An 18,654-nucleotide genomic window follows, 5' to 3' on the forward strand; every position below is an offset into this window, starting at 1 on the left:
CTTCTCTGCTATTGCCCCACCCTATGAAACATTTTGCCCCTAGAGGTGATATTGGTCCCTATTTTTCGGAGGAAGAGCATAAAGACTTGGCTCTGTCAGCTTGCATGAGAATCAAAGAGCAGCATACAACTTTGGGGGTGGTTGGTAGCCATTCTGGCTCATGAATTCTGGGAGTTGAAGTCAACAAGTCATAAAGTTTAGAAGCCCTTCTGGAGAACAAAGTTTAATTCAGGCATAGAAAGTGGCCATAATAAATAAGCAATACCGAAAGATTTAATTCTCCTCTTGCACCTCCAAAATGTAACAGCAGATTTGCCCAAAGACTAACAGCATTTATTTGCACTAATAATTAATAATAAATCCATCAACAATCATTAGTCTCCTTTCACTAACTTGTCTTATACACTTATAGAAGGGGCATGTGATTAATTATATTATGTTCTTTATCCTTTTATGTAAAGTACATCCAGGAATGTCAGTTGTGGCACAACAGACAATCCTCTTTTCCTCCCCATAGTTAAGCTTGCCTAACTATTCTCTAGAGCTTGTGAATTATATCCAGGAACTGATTGATATCTATTCATGTAAATCATTGATTTATTTCCTTGATATGCTGCTTTCAATCAAGGCTCTCAGCCCCTGTAATCTCCTTTGTTTCTTCCTTCTCCAAACTTCTCCAGTGCTAAGCTATGGCCCAGTTTGAATCTCCCCTACCAGGAGTTTCTATTCCCAGCTCCTGAATTTCTCTTTCCAGGTTCTCTCCTTTCGACTGCTTCCACAAAATAGGCTGTTGTACTCCACAATGAATAGGCAACTAAGGTAGTGTTTTTTTTTGTGTGTGTGTGTTTTTTTTTTTTTTTTTTTTTGCTAAACACCAAGTTTAGTGAAGTGGCAGTGAAGACCTTTCCTGGTATTGCTTTCTGGTCCTGAAGGCTGGAGAATATGCATTTTTGAACAAACTTTCAGATCAGCAGACAGAAAGGAGAGATGGTAGATGTGCAAGTTAAAAAGGAAAAATGAGAATGTTTGGACTAGCAACACCAGGTTTCAGAATTCAGCTCACAAGGGTAATCTTCCCCAACTCAACCAGGCACTTGCTTTCTTCAATTGCAGAGGTGACAAGGATGGGAAAAACTGTCCCACAAGGGATGGTGTTTGGCTCCTACTTGTGCAAGTAGGCATCCAACCAGAGCTGCCCCGATTCCTTGAGAGAGCTAGAAGAAAGAGTAGAAAAGAGGTAAAGCCAGCTCAGGCACTATGAAGAAGAAATCACATTAACAGTTGAACAAGGAAATGCGGGGTATGCACCAGTGACAAATGTGAATGGTAGGATAAGAAATGTAAGGATCATCCAAGATAGAAGAACATGGACTGGAGAGAATTAAATTATAGGGATTAAGGCAGTACTATCTCCTGGAGAGAGTCATGGTACTTATTTATGTACATAAACTCTTCATGAAATGATATACAGGTAGTCCTCAACTTACAACAGCAATTGGGATCAGAATTTCTATTACCAAGCAATATGGTTGTAAAGCACTTTATCTAATTGCATCATTTAGCCATGACAATCCTGGCAGTCCCCACTGCCTTTGTTAAGTGAAGATTGCAGGTCATTAAGCAGGGATCTCATGTGACTATAACTTGTGATTTCCTACCAACAAGTTAAATCAATAGGGAAACTGGTAGGAAATCCAAAGTCTCAGGCAGCTTGCAAGCAGGCCGGCAGGCAGGTGAGTATTATGAAGTGCAGCCAGGTGAGTGAGGGGACAGTATAGCATTGTGCAAGCAATTGTGGCTGGGTGAGGGAAGGGATGCTGTGACACCATACAAGCACAGCCAGGTGAAGGGAGTTGCTGCACAATTTGGGCAGGGAACACTGTAGGCAAGATCTCATTCTCTGTAGCAGGTTCCTCAGGAAAAAAAGCAACAGAAGCAACTTGCAACCTTTCCTCCTGGGAATGATCACATGACTGTCAGATGCTGCAGCTGTGGTAAATGTGGACTGGTTGCCAAATGCCCAAATGACAATCGCATGACCTGGCGGTGGGAGGGGAGTTGCTGCAATGCTCAGAATTTTAAGGACTGTTGTAAGTACTACAGTATTCGTTCAGCACAATCACAATTTTGAACATTTGCTAAATGAGTGATCATTAATCAAGAACTATCTGTATGGTGAAATAGAGCCTCGCATGTGTGAATAAATCATTCAGTGAATAAGCCATGGCTGTGTTTTCATCACATTTTGAGGTTATAATTTTCAATAGTAAAAGGAGAAAGATTTATACGATCTGAAGAGAAACCAGAGTATAAAGCTATACTTTTCAATAGATTCGGTTCACATGTTTGTTTGTGACTTGAGGGAACCAAGTAATCATATGAGATTTCTTCATGTACTTACATCGATTTGCATGTAGTCACCAGCCAAATATGCACTGGGTATCTTAGAACACCAGTGCAATCTCAGAACTCTAAGACTTCCTCAAAGACAATTGGAGAACCAAAGGTGGTGACAAACTAGCAGCTCCTGACTTGTGGCTGTCCTTATCAGGGGTGGGTTTCACTAACCTTTGCTACCGGTTCATTCTTTGTCTAATTTAATTTAATTAATTCAATTTATATGCCGCCCCTCTCCGAAGACTCAGGGCAGCTCACAATACATTTTAAAAAATCATTATAAAAAACATTTAAAAATTAAAAACATTAAAAACTCATTCACGCCATTCATGGCCGGATCTCGCCAGATCACAAGAGCAAGATCAACGGCCCCAGGCCTGCCGGAAAAGCCAGGTCTTTACCGCTTTTCGGAAGGCCAATAAGGTGGGGATGGTCCGGACCTCAGGAGGTAACTGGTTCCAGAGAGCTGGGGCAGCCACAGAGAAGGCCCTCCCCTGCGGGCCCGCCAGCCGGCATTGTTTAGCTGACAAGGACAAGGGGTGTCTAGATAATAACTTCCTTTGTCTAGATAATAGTTCTTACATATTTCTGTCAAAGTTATTTTCCTTGGTCTTTTCAAAAATGCATTCTCATCAGTGAAATTGCTTTGCCAAAAAAAGTTTGATGTCTATGGAGATTTTCTATCATCCAGGTTATGGTTGTCACAAAGGTGCTTTTCCAAAAAGCAATTGTACTTTCTTGGGTTTTTTTTTTTTAAATGTTTACTTTCATCTAAGAAGCTGAAGAAGCTGAGAACTGAAGAAACTTCTTGGATAAGAAGTGAAACATTTTCAAGGAAAAAAACAAGAAATCCAGTTACTTTTTGGGAAAGCACCTTTGGGACAAAATTTCAAATCTTTATTGTCAGTGCACAACATATGTACAATGAGATTGGTTGAGCTCCCTCAGTGCACCCTCCCCCAACACAATACAATTCACAGTGAAGACAGAAAATCCCTAACCCAATAAATCATATTAACAAACACCCAGTCCTATTGCACCAGTGTGAACATGTTACACATTGCACCAGCCCTGCAGTCCATCATACTACATAGTTATGATATTATTTCTCATTCAGGAGTCTGACAGCCCACGGATAAAAACTGTTCTTCAGCCTGTTTGTGTGGCTGGCTATGCTTTTGTATCTCCTTCCCGATGGAAGGAGGGTAAAGAAGTGCTGACCAGGGTGTGAGTCATCCCTGAGGATTTTCCTCACTCTTCTAAGGCAGCGAGCCCTAGAGATCTCATCTAGTGGTATCAGGGGACAGCCCATGATGTTTTGTGCTGTGCTCACCACCTTCTGTAATATTTTTCTATCTGCGGCTGTCAAACCAGCATATCATACTGTAATGCATTAAGTGAAGACGCCTTCTATTGTGGACCAGTAAAAGGAGGTCATCAGTTGTTGTTCCACCCTATTTTTACACAAGACCCTAAGGAAATGGAGTCTCTGTTGGGCCTTCCTGGCACTGTTTTTTTCCAGGTGAGGTCTTCGCTGAGATGGACTCCTAGGAATTTAAAGGAGGAAACTCTCCCTACACAGCCCCCCTTGATGTAAAGTGAGGCAGAATCCTCTCTCTTCCTCCAGAAGTCCAACACCATCTCCTTAGTCTTGCTGATGTTCAGGTGCAGGTTGTTTTTTAAGTACCATGTGGATAGTTTTTGCACCTCCCCTCTGTACAGTTTCGTCTCCACTTGTGATAAGACCCAGTATGGTCTGTGAACTTAATGATCACAGTGGATCAAAAAAGGTTCAACTTTGTCATAAGAGCCAATGCTTACCATACAACATCTGCAAAGGCTGTGAATAAAGGCTTAGATTGATACTGGATGCCATGCTTTTCACAAATGGACTTCACCAAGGGGGTCACCTTCCAGTAATTATGTCGAGGCATGGTGGGAAAAAGGCTACATGAAAGAAAAGAAAGAGAGAGAGACCTGTAAGATGCCATACAGTCTAGTGCTCCCCTTCTAATAATAATGAGATAGGCATGCCTTCAAGCCCAACAACCTCTTCCCAAAGGAGCTGAACAGAAAGGTTTAGAAGAAGCACGTAAGCAGAGTTCTGGCATCTCTGGCCTAGCTTGATTGAGTTCTTAAGCAAAACAGGCAGAGATATATCTAAGATTGATTGCATAGTGAGTTTTCCTTCTGTGGCTATGTCTTGCCATTTTTTTACCCTTAACCATCTTCACAGATTATTGTAATGGGTCTTGTCAGGGTTCAGTGGCTGAAAGATTGAACAATCTGAATGGGAGGCCTAGAATGAGGAGACTATAACAAGCATCTATCATTGACACTAGAAGAGTTAGAGGAAATCCAAGTCTCTTCTCCAAAAAGGGTGGATCGCAAGAGTGTGTGAAATATTCAAAATCTGTGTTAAGGATATTCTTGGCTCATAACCAATGCTGTGGGTTATTGAGCAGAGTACCCTTTGAGTAAACGCATGAAAAGCAACTGGGAGTGGTTGTGAACAATCATAGTCAACACACAAACACAGTGAGTCCAAAGCAAAGTCCAAAAACTATCCAAGTCATACACAGATAATACGAGAGTTAAAAGATCAATCCAGGGATATTTCAAGTACAAAGTCTTCTTATCAGTTGTAGTCATACACAATAAAACAGTTCTTGAGTTTCAAAACAGGAGCAAGTTCAATATCAAAAAATTCAATAAATGGTAGAAAGCAACATGTAGCTAGTGATCATGCAGAGAGATCAGGTAGAGAGTTACAGCAAATAAGCAGGTAAAATGGTGTAGTATCCACACAAGCCATGATCCTGACTTCCCTTAAGTACATTGGCTACAGAGCTTAGCCAATCAGGATACAGGATGATGCAATACAGTCTTAAAGCAATATAATACCTTTCTGACTGCAAACATACATTGTTGGTTTATATATTGCCTGACCAACTAGTTAGACAAATAACCATTTCCTAACAATCTGAATGGTTATAAATTATGAGGGTTGATCTACATGTACAACTTGCTATGGTGCAGAAAAGTCCAGAACTGTTTCCTCTCAATGAGAAATAATTAAGTATCTGTTATAACTCCTGTTTCCTGCAATAGAAAAAATGTGATTTCTAGCCATGTTCACTTCTGTTGGAGCCTGGCAAGTCTGTATGTCAACTGACTGAGTTGTGTACAGCTTTTGTAGGCCAGCCATTCATACTACTTCAAAACACTGAGAGGAAGAGCAGGAGAGGATGCTGTATGTGAGGAAAGACCATATTGACAGAAGACCTACCTGGCCAGAGAGGAGAAGGGCAGAAGAAAGTATTGCCCCATTGAAGTATTCAGTTTTGTTGAGAGTAAATTGGTTATGATTTTAGGTCTGGGATATCAGGAGAAGTGAAAGATGGGGGTGTGGCAGTTTGATTTTTCCTCAGGGAAAAATAAGGATGAACATTTGGAGAATAAGCAGGCAAAGGGAGAAGGGACTTAAGGGTTAAAGAACAAAGAACAGGCTTTGTAGGAGAAAGTAGGAGGATTCAGGTTAAGTTCTCAAGAAAGAAAGAGGAAATTTGTTCTAGGTAAAGCAACAATGAAAGATGTAAAAGTCAGCTAGATATTCCTTGGAATGAGTCTGATGAATTATTAGAACATAGAATAATAGGGTTTGAAGGAACCTTGGATATCTTATTGAAGATTTTTAATCTGCATAATACTTATGTTCCTCTTCATTCGGGATCCTATGTGAAACTTCAGAAGACAAATATGGTGAGAACAACAGTGAAAATGTAGCAAACACAATTATCAAGCAATATCCCCTTTATTTCCTAAGCTCTGGGTTATTTGAAACTGTGTTACCCCCACTCCCCAAATTTCCATTTCCCCTAAGACAAATGTACTTACTGATGTTCAATTTGGAAGTTGAGGTGCCCTGTAAACCAGTCGTTGAATAAGGACTGGTTTACATTGCATGTTGCCTGAAGCTGAAACGGGAAAAAAGAGAGGAATAAGCCAACTCTAAGAATGTAATGATTTTGTTTCTGGCTGGACATTTCCTGCAGCTCTCTCAATCTGTACTCTAAGCAAGAAGAAAATTTTGTACTTTGGATCAAAATAAAGTTAGTGTGAGAACTCCATGGTGAGTCCCATATAAGCAGAAAGCTGTTATAATGATCACAACTTTAAGACTTGTCTCCCCTTTCTAGAACCCTGATTTTATTTGTGCCACATAAGGGTTGGTCTCTGAATCAGAGCTAGGCTTAGGTTCTACTTATCTGGATGGAATAAATTGATATCTTTAGAACTCACTGACCTGCAAACAAGGTGTAATAGCATGGTTCACTTTATAAATATTCTGCTTATAATGGACTCTTAATTTGGCCCTGAATTGCACCCACAAGGAAAAGGCAAGTTGAACAATTTACACCCATGGATGCTATCAAGACTATTACAAAACAAATATGCTTTTTCACTTGCAATCTGAACTGCAGAAAACCAAAATGACTTCCAGATTATGTCTGCAATGACTCTGATCATCCCCACCAAAAAAAATCCAAATATATGGCTTATTGGTAAACCGTATTTCTTAATACAGCCTCTGTAATCTCAGAGAATAGCAGAAAATCTCAAACAGATCTCAACCCCAAAAACCCTTCAAGGATCTGCAGGTGCCTAACTAGTCTTGTGCAATGTTTTAATCCCACAGCAGATCTTGATCTGCATGTCCAAATATTTCAGGGGATGAGAGGGGGATTTTAAGGGGCAAAATCTATTTCATCATACCTCATATCTAAAGACTATCAAAACTTGAGATCAGACAGTTCTTGCCTCACACCAGTCTTCTTCCTCAGAAGGAGAATTTCATTTTTCCCTTTTGCCTTCTTCCACTCCATCTATTATATCACATTTACATATGAATAAGATATGTCACCTGAAATAAGGGTTGAGGAGGATGTGCATCTCACCTGCATTGAAAGCCAGTCCATGTTCTTATCATAATCAATGGCCATTGGGATGTGGTTCATTTGTGTCACCCAGACAAACCAGTGACTTTCTATGATTCTAGGCAGCAAATATAAAAGCAGATTACAATTTTTGCAACCTACACAAAAATACAAATAAAGCAGTTTGGAAGTAGTAGAGAAACACCAAAAGAGGAGCAGAATTAGGGGGAAATGCAACTAGAAGAAAATTAAACAAAAGCCAAATATGAGATATATTTTTTCCTAGTAATGAAGAATTCATTATTATTCAGAGTAACAGTGGCATATTAAGAACCTCTACTATTATTAATAATAATTATAACAATAATGTTGTTAACAACTAACAATAACTCTAACAATAATTTCCCATCTTTATTTTGTACAACTCAAAATGGTGAATGTGATGTTTCTCCTTTTATTTTTCCTACAATATCAACCCTGAAAGGTGAGTTGGCCTGAGAAAAAGTGATTGGCTCAAAGTCACCCAGCTGGCTTTCATGCCTAAAGGACACCTGGAACTCACAGTCTCTAGCTCAGCACCTTAATCATCACACCAAATTGATTCTCTTTTTGACAGGAGAGGATTTGGAGGATTTGGATTTCCCTATGAATTATAGTAGATTAATCTCTATTCTCATGGAGAAAATCTATGTTGTCACAAGAGTCAAAAACCATTTGATGGCACATCATCCATCAATCTTCATGGTAAAATTGGACTTGGGGTGTAGCCTATTTAGCATTTGTTTTCCACTGAGAAAATGTCAGTATAATGGCTGGGAAGATGTGAAGAGAAAACCCTGACCCTAATTCTGATTAAAAGAAAAAGAAAGGAAAAGACATGTTCTTATTGAGTTCAATTCAGGGGTGAAATGCTCCCAGTTCAGACCGGATCGCCCGATCCGGTAGCAATGGAGGCGGGTGGTTCGGAGAACCGGTAGCAAAAATCCCTGCCCCCCGCCATGCCCAGCTGAGCCGCGCAATCATCAGAGGCTTTTTTTTTAAAAGCATTTTTTCTATAACCTCTTTGGCCGAAAAAATGCTTTTAAAAGTAAAAGTAAAAAAAAAAAAAGCCTCTTCGGCCAAAGAGGTTATAGAAAAAATGTTTTTAAAAGGAAAAAATGCCTCTGCCGATCAGGCAAGTCAGCTGGGATCATCAGAGGCTTTAAAAAAAAAAAAAAGCTTCTGCCGATCAGGCAAGTCAGCTGGGATCGTCAGAGGCTTTGAAAAAAAAAAAAGAAAGCCTCTGCCAATCAGGTAAGTCAGCTGGGATCATCAGAGGCTTTAAAAAAAAAAGAAAGCCTCTGCCGATCAGGCAAGTCAGCTGGGATCATCAGAGGCTTTAAAAGCATTTTTTTTACAACCATTTCAGCTGAAGAGGTTGTAGAAAAAATGGTTTTAAAAATAATAAAAAAAAAAAGTTGGCCACGCCTACTTAGTCATATTACACCCCCCCCACCAAGCCACGCCCACAGAACCAGTAGTAACAAATTTTACATTTCACCACTGGTTCAACTCTATGTGAATGTATACATGCCACATCTTGGCGATGTGATAAAAGAGATTTGACATTCTCTTCTTCCAGAAAGATTTTAAAACTTCCAGGTCTAATCAACAACTCTGAAACTTCCAGGGGATCTTCAATCCAAGTACTATAGCCATGGACAAAGCTGATCAGAATCTTGGCCATTCCAAGATCAACTAAGGTTGACTAGATGTTGCCATTTGCTGAAAAGCAACTCTGAGAAGACACCATGCATCTAAAAAGGCATTGTATATGAACATGCTCCATCCCACAACATCCTCTCAGGGAAGGCTGAGGCATTCCATTCCTGGTCTGAATCAGAGCACTCAAGCAAGAGAGAAAGCAAAATTCTGGTTTTGGCTCTGAATATTGATGTATGTATTTATTCAATTTGCTCTGACTGGTGTCCTCCCAACTGTGCGAGAATCAACTCTTAGAATGTCTTGAGAATTGCAGACCTTGAAAGCCAATACATATGGCTGCATAAGGCAAAAAGCTTTGCCTACAAGGACATGGCATGGCAACCCAAAGAAATCAGGAAAAGTGTGGGATCAAATGGAACTTGCCTGAGCAGGAGAAAGAGACCCAACAGACTCTTGAGATCTAGTAGAAATGAGTATGTTATGAAGAACCGGAGATAGAAGGTCACCATCCAAGCCAAATCCTGCCACAAAAAACAGAGAAATATTCTGTCAAATTGTATGGTGTAATCCCATACCAAAATGCATCTACAGAATCCTAAAAACGCACCTACATTTTTGCTATGGCTCCCTTTATTATGCTGCAATAGAAATGCAACCTCCTTTTGAAACCATAGTGGAAATACGACTTACCACCCAATTTTTGCGTTGAACAACGAAGTAGAAAACATACCACTGCAAGTAGAAAGGCACCAGAGCTGGTGGACCAACTAAGGAAGAATACAAAGTTACATGTCTAAATAAAATCAACTCAAAGCAAGTAAAATATCTGTAGCTCAAGGTTAAAGTGAGGGGTCATTAGTGCTTTCTAAGCTTTGTTGTTGTTTTCTTGCAGGCATTTCATTATTCAAACTAGATAACATTATCGGTGCTGAGCTATGAATATTCTCCTGTATAGATATTTAATGATATCACTTTCTCTATTCCCTACCTACTGAATAAGAGGAGGGGGACTTTGTGAAGACTTTGTTAAGATTCAGATGTAGTGGTCTCACTTTCTTGCAAGCCAGAGAAGAATTGCACACTCACTCATTGGCTCTAAGTGTCAGGAAGACCTAAGAATTGTTTTAACGGATCAAACCTCAAAGCCTCACTTGCCCAACAGATGTAAAATAATGCTAATATGTTCCTACTCAATAAGTAAGGTGTCTGTAGCAATAGCAATAGCACATAGATTTGTTTACCACTCCATTGTGCTTTACAGCACTCTCTAAGTGGTTTGCAAATGTCATCATATTGCCCACAACAATCTGGGTTCTCATTTTACCAATCTCAAAAGGATAGAAAGCTGAATCAACCTTGAGCCACTCAGGATTAAACTCCTGGCTGTGGGCAGAGTTAACCACTGTACCACCAAGCTCCTGTAACCATGGAGATTCCATTTGGTTAACTGTGGCTCAGTTCCATCATCGTATGCATCTACATCTATCATATTTTCAATTATTAAAAGGGGATACAGATAGTATTGAGCCAGGTGGACCAGGTCTGTGTTAACCCTGGGATACAAAACTTCATTTGTCAGATATGGTGCTGTTGCCATAGAGTATTAAATATAATGTGATGGGTAGAAACATTTGAGATTATAATAGGGTGACATAAAACAGCTATAGTAATATTGTACAAAGGCTGCAAAAAAGGTCTCCTTCTAATGATACTTGACAGGAATGTAACTAGTTGACATTTTTTACAGGAAAAGGTTATTCCCATATTTCCCAGATAAATAGGGTTTCACTCTTCCTTCCAACCAATGGCAGCAAAACCACACCACACACATACAAAAATCACTGATTTCTTTAGTATCCTATGTGCCCTTAATAAGAATACGAATATCTCAAAAAGAAAATGATACTCACGGAGAAAGAAGTATTTGTGCTGGTGATTGTATGGCATGAACTTCTTTTTCTTTATGCCAAGCTGTGAATGGTGAGAAAGGTTCATAGCAAGTCAACATTCAACAAATCATACCAGATAAATGCACAAACTTGTCCTGGCAAACCTAAGTCCATCAATCACTCTCTACCATCCGTGCCAAAGTTATTTGAGCCAAAGTTAAGGATATCTTAGCAGTGCCAGTGTTTCCGAAGCCCTGACCTATAAAAGATTGTACATATACAGTATATCGGCACAACACAAATGAGATTCAAACCCAGTCTAAAAGCAATTGCAGTTTCTTCAGTAAAGCCATCAGTTTTAGAAAACCACATGCAATATGTTTTAGAAGTTGCTAATACATAATACACCACTGACTGAAGAGGTAGAGGTAGGTAGAGAATACAAGAAGCTGTAATCTCTTGGTCTACAAGAGAAGCTGGAGCCTATGTATCTGCACTCAGCCTGTATGACAAAGCCACACTCCCAGGAAAAGGAAGGAGCAACCAGATTAGCAAGATGTCTCACAGGAAGGCCGCATACAAAACTCCAGAGAATTGCATTGGCAACTTCCCCTATTGTCTTGGGAGCTCACGATCAGTAAATACTGTATATATGTGGCTCCCAGTAGGTGATATGTAGAAGATGGAAGAATATACACGAAAGGAAAAAAAGAAGGGAGAGCAATTGTCAGTTTGGAAGGAAGTGAGAATGGCATATGGTTCTAGGTGGAAACAGTTAAACCCACATGATGGGTGAAACAGGAAACTAAGGGGGCAAATTGTTTTCTATCATGCTGAAGTCCCTCTTTCTCTTCTCTTCTCTTCCTCCTTGCCTTTATATTTCCATAAAGAACACTGCAAAGATGTCATTAGTCTCCAAATGTTTTTCACCCAAAAGAAACTAAAACCAGTAAATTGTCCTGGTACTTCTCTCCATTTGAAGAAAAGGGAAACACACCACAATCTTCAACTATGCTTTATTTCTAATAAGGCTTATCCTGGCAAATAAGGTGACAGTTAACAACCAATGAAGTTCTTCTATGAAATCTGGCTAGCAATTTAATTTAATTTAATTTAATTTAATGGATGAAAGGAATCCCCCAGACAAAGAAAGAGTTCAAACTGCTCTCGCATACCTAAGTAATCAAAGCAGTATGAGCCTAAAAGGAGGTACTGTGTGCAACTTTGTATGATTTCTTTCATCCATAATCTAGCCACTAAAAGAACTGGAATCCTTTAATAGGTTTTTGTTGCTGCTGCTGTGGCTACTGCAGCTGTCGTCAAGGAAATTATGAATAATTCATTCAAGACAACACATTAGAGAGTGCAGTAACAAATCTATTCATACTTACTTGGGGATAAACATATATAGTGAGAACTTAAGAATAGCCCTTAAGTGGTTCATCTTACTCCCAGTTTGTTTCTGGCCAAGCAGATTTTTCTGAGGTGCCTCCAAGCAGCACATACCTGGTATGTGCCCCCTGCCCCCACAACTGAGTGATAACATTCACTCTTCAATACCAACAGACTAATCTTCCATGAATATAACCAATTCCCTTTTAAATCAAGCTGTTTTAGCTGCCACTATGCAGCCTTGTGGTAGAAACTCCACAAGTTAATTATACATTGTTCAAGGAAGTGCTTCCTTTTATCTATTTTAAGCTTCCTTTCAAACAATTTTACAGAATGACTGCTGGTCTTATCTTTCCAGAGAAGGAGAACATTTCTCTCTGTCTGTATTCTCTCCACATTACACATGATTTTATATGTTCAGGCATGTTCCTTTTCAGTTGCCTTCTTTCTAAAATAAGGTGTCCCCAACTCTTTTGGTTTTGACTATCCGGAACAATTTAGAATAATGTGCAGCCTTGGCCACCTCACCACTTTCTGATTTTTAACCAACAAGCAATCCAGCAAAGGAAAGGCCTTCTTATCTATAGCTGCTAGGTTAAGAGTCTCATCAAGAGTCTCTGATGAGAAATTTTCTTAAAGGCTTTTTGAAAATCCAGGTTAATAACATGCTGACATTCTCAAAACATTCTAGAAGGTGAGGGAGGCAGGATTTACTCCCCCAGAGGATTATTCTCAATATAAAAAGATCTAGATGCATCTGTCTAAGAATCGGGTCCCCTTCCTGGGAACATTTCTTCGAAATTATATCCTTCTTCCCCAAGCCCTTTTTTCTTTCTCCCTGAAAGGAAAGAAGCTTTCCTCCTGGGAGTGGAGTGAGCCATCGCATTCCAAAAGATCCTGTGTATGTACCTGTCTGGTCGTCTAAACATCTCCAGCTCTACAACTTTCATTTCAAAATTGCTCTCTGTGCACCAAAAGCTCGTGACAACTTAAGCTCAAAGTACAAACAGTCATACGTCTGACTCTGAACTACAAAGTACCTTCACCTCTGGTGTTCTATTTTTATACTGAACTTTTGACCTGAAGTAAAAAAAAATCATCCCATTTGCCACTCAGATTTCCCAATATTTTCATTTATTTTAAATCAGTTGTCCTTACTTCCATGACATTTAAAAACCTAGCCATTTAAAAACATTTAAAGTCAACACAAATTGTTATTATTTTTATTGTTTTAAAGCTGTAGTTTTGACCAATATCAATTATTATACTTAATCTTATCGACAATTTTTTATGTCAAATATATACAAAAAAGGCCAGTGTTCACATAAAACTACATAAGTGTGCTTTTTTATTTGAAAATTTCTAAATCAGTCTAAGTGACAAAATAAGCCTCAACAGCATTTAACTATTAAATCATGTAAAGAGGCCCAGGGCAAAACTGAGTTTTTGAAGATTTCATTTTCCTTTCTAATTCATGTCACTATCTCAATGATGTAATTGATAATTTTTCCATTCTGTTAGATTCAAAAGTACACAATGATAACAATTTTTGAAGATCTACAGTAAAAGTATGTAGGGGCTACATTTAAGGGTTGATGCTTCAGAACGCATGCAAAATTTCCACACAACATTCCCCAAATCCCACAAGCCTCACCTCTACAGAGAGTATCTTTCCCAGGGCAAATAACAAAGGATGCATGTTGAGATCAGGATCCTTGCGAAAGCAGTTAGGCTTTGCATGATGCTGGAAATGCCAGTGATTCCACCAGCTGGCTGGAGCTCCCTGCAAAACAAGGCAAATGCAAGAGGCCTCTTCAGGAATTTATTTCCTGACTAGGCAGAGCAAAATCTGAGTGTAAGGGGCCCAATCGTTCTTGAGCCCCAATGCCATGACATGGCTAAGAGCAAAGCCCATTTTCATGAAACTCACCTTTAAATGTCCAATCACAAATTTGTGAATCCAGTGGTTCCATTTAGACTGGCCAAAGACAGAAAGATGTCCAAAATCATGCTGCAGCCAACCAGCTTGGGCCTGGAAAACATTGCCATAGCTAGCATGACCACAATGCCTTGACTGCACACAATGCTTTTCCATGTAACCTGCAAAATCTTTGCTCCCAGAAGATTACACAGAGAGAAGGTTGAGGCGGGAGGAGAGAAGGAGAAGAGATCGGAGTAATACAATAAACAAGTTTAACAGGCAGATGGACTTAGATCTGAGGAGTTAAACCAGGGGTGTCAAACACACATCATCACAGCTGCATCACGTGACATATCGGGACTTTTTCCCCCTTCGCTAAAATGGGTGTGGGTATGGTCAGGTTGTGATGTATCCGGCCCGCAGGCCAGGAGTTTGACAGCCCTGAGTTAAACCAACAGTTTCATGAAAAAGTAGACTCCAAAGGGAGTTCTGATGAAAAAAAATATTACTAACATATTTGGAGGGAGATTTCTTTGCATAGACGAGCATAGGATAATGGGCAAAATTGTCCAAAATGGGAAACTAAGGATGATCAAATGAAAAGAGCTTTGATTACCATATTTGTTTATCTCGAGAGAAAAGCTGAATTAGACATTAAGGATAATGCAAATAGATACCTCTCCTCACAGAAGTCAAAAGTTACCACAGCTGAAAGATCACCAGAAGCGTCGCAGTGAGACAGTCGGGGAATTAGCGGGCTCTGATGAGCTCCGCAAAAACCCGGACTGACGAACCGCTGTCGAGCTGTCTTTGGACCAGAACCATCCTGTAGGGATGGGGAAGAAGGAGAGGCACCTCAGAAGACCGAGAGAAACAGGCAAGTTCCTCGAGGGTCAAAGGAATTTCTCTCTAAATCAGCAGCGGGGGTGGCAGCCATTGCAGCTGTCACGAAGCTGGGGCAACCGGGCCAAGCAACAAGCAGCAGCAGTGAAAAGAATGGAGTTTTGAAGCTGGGTGAGTGACAGCCAACTCAGATGAAATAACAGCACTAAAAAGCTTTTAAATTTAGAAAAAAAAAAAACAGCGAGAAATTGGCGGCTAAAGGAAACAGGGGGGAAAAAAGAGAAAGTCGGAAGCAGAATTTAAAGGGATAAAAACCTGAAAAGAAAATTGACTTTTGGAAGGAAATTATTTGGAGAACATTAAAGATCAGAAGAAATAACCCTAAATATGGAAAAAGGATTGGAAAATATAAGCAGATCCTTTTTTCCTCTTTTTTGAAGGTTAAGACAAACAAAAGAGAATTGAAATAAGCCCTTGTAACAGAAATGTTTTTATAAATTGAAAAAATATTTTTAAAAAAAGAGAGAGAGAAGAAAGTATTGCTTAACTGGAACAGGACTAGATTGAGTGGATATTTTTAAAGTGAAAGAGAAGAAAAGAAATTACGTAGTAAAATTGTTAACTGAAACAAAATACTATGTTAAATTACCTACAGTATAAGAATTGTGGATTGTAGAGAGACATCTTCAGGAGGAAAAGAACGGTGCAACTTGTAACTTTTCTTTTGGAAAATTCTGAACTCTGTTTGAGATAACAGTGGTGAGAACTTTGGGGGAGGGTTTTTCTGTTTCCAAATGGCTTGACTTTGGGGGGAAGAAAGAAAAGAAAAAGAGATCTTTAATGAGACTTTTAAAATTGGAATAAGACTAATTTGGAAAGAGTAAAATCGAGCAAGAAATCAAAGAGATGATTATAATGATGTATTCGACTTTGAAAACAGAAATAAGGGAAATGAAAACAATGTTGCATGGAAAATCGAAATCTGAGGACTTAATAACTGAGATAGAACACGTTCAATTTGACAAGGATTTGAAGACAGAGATACAAGATGCAGAAATTGAAAACAAATAAGAAAATAAAGACAATGAGATGAATTATGTAAAATTAACTGAATATGAGGACAGTCACAATAAAAAGGAGATTTTTGGAGATTATATTGAAATTAACAATGGGAAAAATAAAGAGGATGGGAAGAGACAAAGTTAGATAGAGAGATGGAACAGAAAAAACACAAAAATCTTAGATGATTACACTGGGATTAACAGTGGAATGACAAAAAAGAGAGAAAAAGGTGGGAAAATATTAGGGAATATAGGGCAAAATAGAAGAGTCCAGGACTTTGATTCACAAAATGATTACATTGAGGTTAACAATGGTAAAACAAGAGAAAGAGAAAAGAGAGGGGAAACAATGGGACAGATAGGGCAAAAAAGGGGAATTCAAGAAGTTAGAACACAAAAGAAAAAAAGGGGAAAGAAAAGGGTAAAAATAAAAAAAAGGGAGAAAGAAAGGAAGAGAGAAATGAGAGAAGAATATGTTACAGATACTTAGAATTGAAATATGGATTGAAGCTAAAATATTTGAAAATTAGATTATGTAAAAAGAAAATATATTAATGGACATAATGAATTAATTTTTATTAAGATGTTGGATGGTATTATTTGTGAAAATTAATGGGTATAATAACTGGGATATCATTTAAATACCTATACCTATATTACAATTGTAATAATTTGAATATTTTCAACAATATATTTATCTAAGCAAAAAAGAAAAGAAAACTGAAATGATATAGGATTATGATTTAATTAAATAAAACTTATTTAATTGGCTTTTCTATAAATGGTATTGTTAAATAGACAGAATTTAGGAAAATAATTGGGAATTGTATTATGTTGCATTATTTGAATTAAGAACTCTGTTTAATTGTTAAATTGGTATATTTTTAAGATTAGAGATAGGATTTAAATTTGATGAAGTAATAATTAAATAAAGATTTAATGAATATTATATGAAGTAATAACAAAATGTAGAGAAGTTTTAGAAATTGAAGTAAGATTCAGAAATATAAACATGTTTGAACTGTATTGTTAATAATGAGAATTTAGGGTAAGAATTGTGAAATGTATTATGAGGTATTATTTGAATTAAGATTTAAAGTGGATTAATAGAAGGGTAACCGTTTAATATGATTAATATTAAATAATAATCATATTAACTTAATATGATTAAATTAATATGAGTAAGCTTACTATAAGATGGTAATAGTTGAGATATGTGAGCCAAGATTAAGAAATAAATGTTATGGCAAAAATAGAATATATAAAATTGTGTTAAAGATGGAACAAAAAGTTGAACAAATTTATGACCGGATCAATGCTCTGTTCCAAAAAGATGTATTGTATGTTTGTCTGTGTGTTTTAAAAATTTTTTTAAAAAATTGCAAAAAAAAAAAAAAGTTACCACAGCTCTTCAGTTTTTTTGAAGCTTCAAGCCATGCTCTGCTTCATCTGATAACAGATTACCTGGACAGTCCCAAGTAGCAAAGCGGTGATGAGGAATGGCACCAAGGATGTTCCAAAATACCACATATTGAGCCAGGCTGATACATCCAGCAGCAAAATGTGAAGAAGGGACAGGAGGAAGAAGAGATGATTGGAATTCAGTAGTCCCATTTTTTCAACAGTGGCACGGAGCTCACGGAAGTCCTCCACAAGTTCTTTCTACAAAAAAACCACAGTGTGATACTTCCTTTGTTCTGAAGGCAACTTTTTATTCAGAAGTGGACAACCTGACACCTTGGGCAGTGGGCACCTCTAAACCACAATAGTCTTTAAAGTCTTCCAAAAATTATCACCAAAATATAACAATAAAAGCCATACAAAGGGGAAATATTCCATATACTGTATGTTGGGCAAGTAATTGAATCGACTCTTACATTAATAAAATTAAAGACAAATGTGGCTTTTGTCCTGGCACTACTCAATATAGCTTAGAATGATGCCATCCCTATTCTAGTTTCATGACAAAAGACTCTGTAATCAGAGGTGGGTTTCAACAGGTTCTGACCAGTTCTGGAGAACCGGTAGCAGAAATTTTGAGTAATTCGGAGAACCGGTAGTAAAATTCTGACTGGCCCCGCCCCCATCTATTCTCTGTCTCCCAAGTTCCAGCTGATAGGGAGGAAATTAGGGTTTTGCAGTATTGGGGACAGAATGGAGATTTTACAGTATCCTTCCCCTGCCATGCCCACCAAGCCATGCCCACAGAACTGGTAGTAAAAAAATTTTGAAACCCACCACTGTCTGTAATGCAGAGTGTATGGCCATGTGCATGTTCATCTTTGTACACTTTTTAGAAAGCCCATTCCTATTGAGATATCATTCCAAGTTAAGTTTCTTTGCTCTGAAAGTCGGCACGTAAATATATGAAACATTTTACATCTTAGACATTTAATATTTCTCGCTCCAAAGATCTCCTAGATCTTGTCCCCATTTTGAGACTCTAATTGATCATTTTTGTTTTGTTCTGGTACTACACAGTCTTCTCTCACCTGAAAACTGCCTCTTAA

At 38.3% G+C, this 18,654-nt stretch overlaps 1 protein-coding gene across 1 annotated transcript in view; it reads right to left on the reverse strand.

Annotated features, from left to right (window-relative positions):
• Positions 1–255: 255 nt before the first annotated feature.
• Positions 256–18,654, reverse strand: part of LOC139327497 (acyl-CoA (8-3)-desaturase-like) — a 34,328-nt gene continuing 15,929 nt past the window's right edge. The window contains exons 3-12 of the mRNA XM_070957335.1: positions 17,609–17,806; positions 14,250–14,351; positions 13,974–14,102; positions 10,949–11,009; positions 9,729–9,805; positions 9,462–9,559; positions 7,356–7,452; positions 6,295–6,374; positions 4,219–4,344; positions 256–1,214 (exon numbers count right to left, since the gene is read on the reverse strand). Coding sequence (XP_070813436.1) covers positions 1,163–1,214; positions 4,219–4,344; positions 6,295–6,374; positions 7,356–7,452; positions 9,462–9,559; positions 9,729–9,805; positions 10,949–11,009; positions 13,974–14,102; positions 14,250–14,351; positions 17,609–17,806 — 1,020 coding nt within the window. The 3' untranslated portion in view covers positions 256–1,162. The remainder of the gene's footprint in view (positions 1,215–4,218; positions 4,345–6,294; positions 6,375–7,355; positions 7,453–9,461; positions 9,560–9,728; positions 9,806–10,948; positions 11,010–13,973; positions 14,103–14,249; positions 14,352–17,608; positions 17,807–18,654) is intronic.

Source organism: Pituophis catenifer, unplaced genomic scaffold (genome assembly GCF_029215685.1).
Source record: "Pituophis catenifer annectens isolate HBS135680 unplaced genomic scaffold, rPitCat1.0.hap2 SCAF_1, whole genome shotgun sequence".
NCBI classification, from domain to species: Eukaryota; Metazoa; Chordata; class Lepidosauria; order Squamata; family Colubridae; genus Pituophis; species Pituophis catenifer.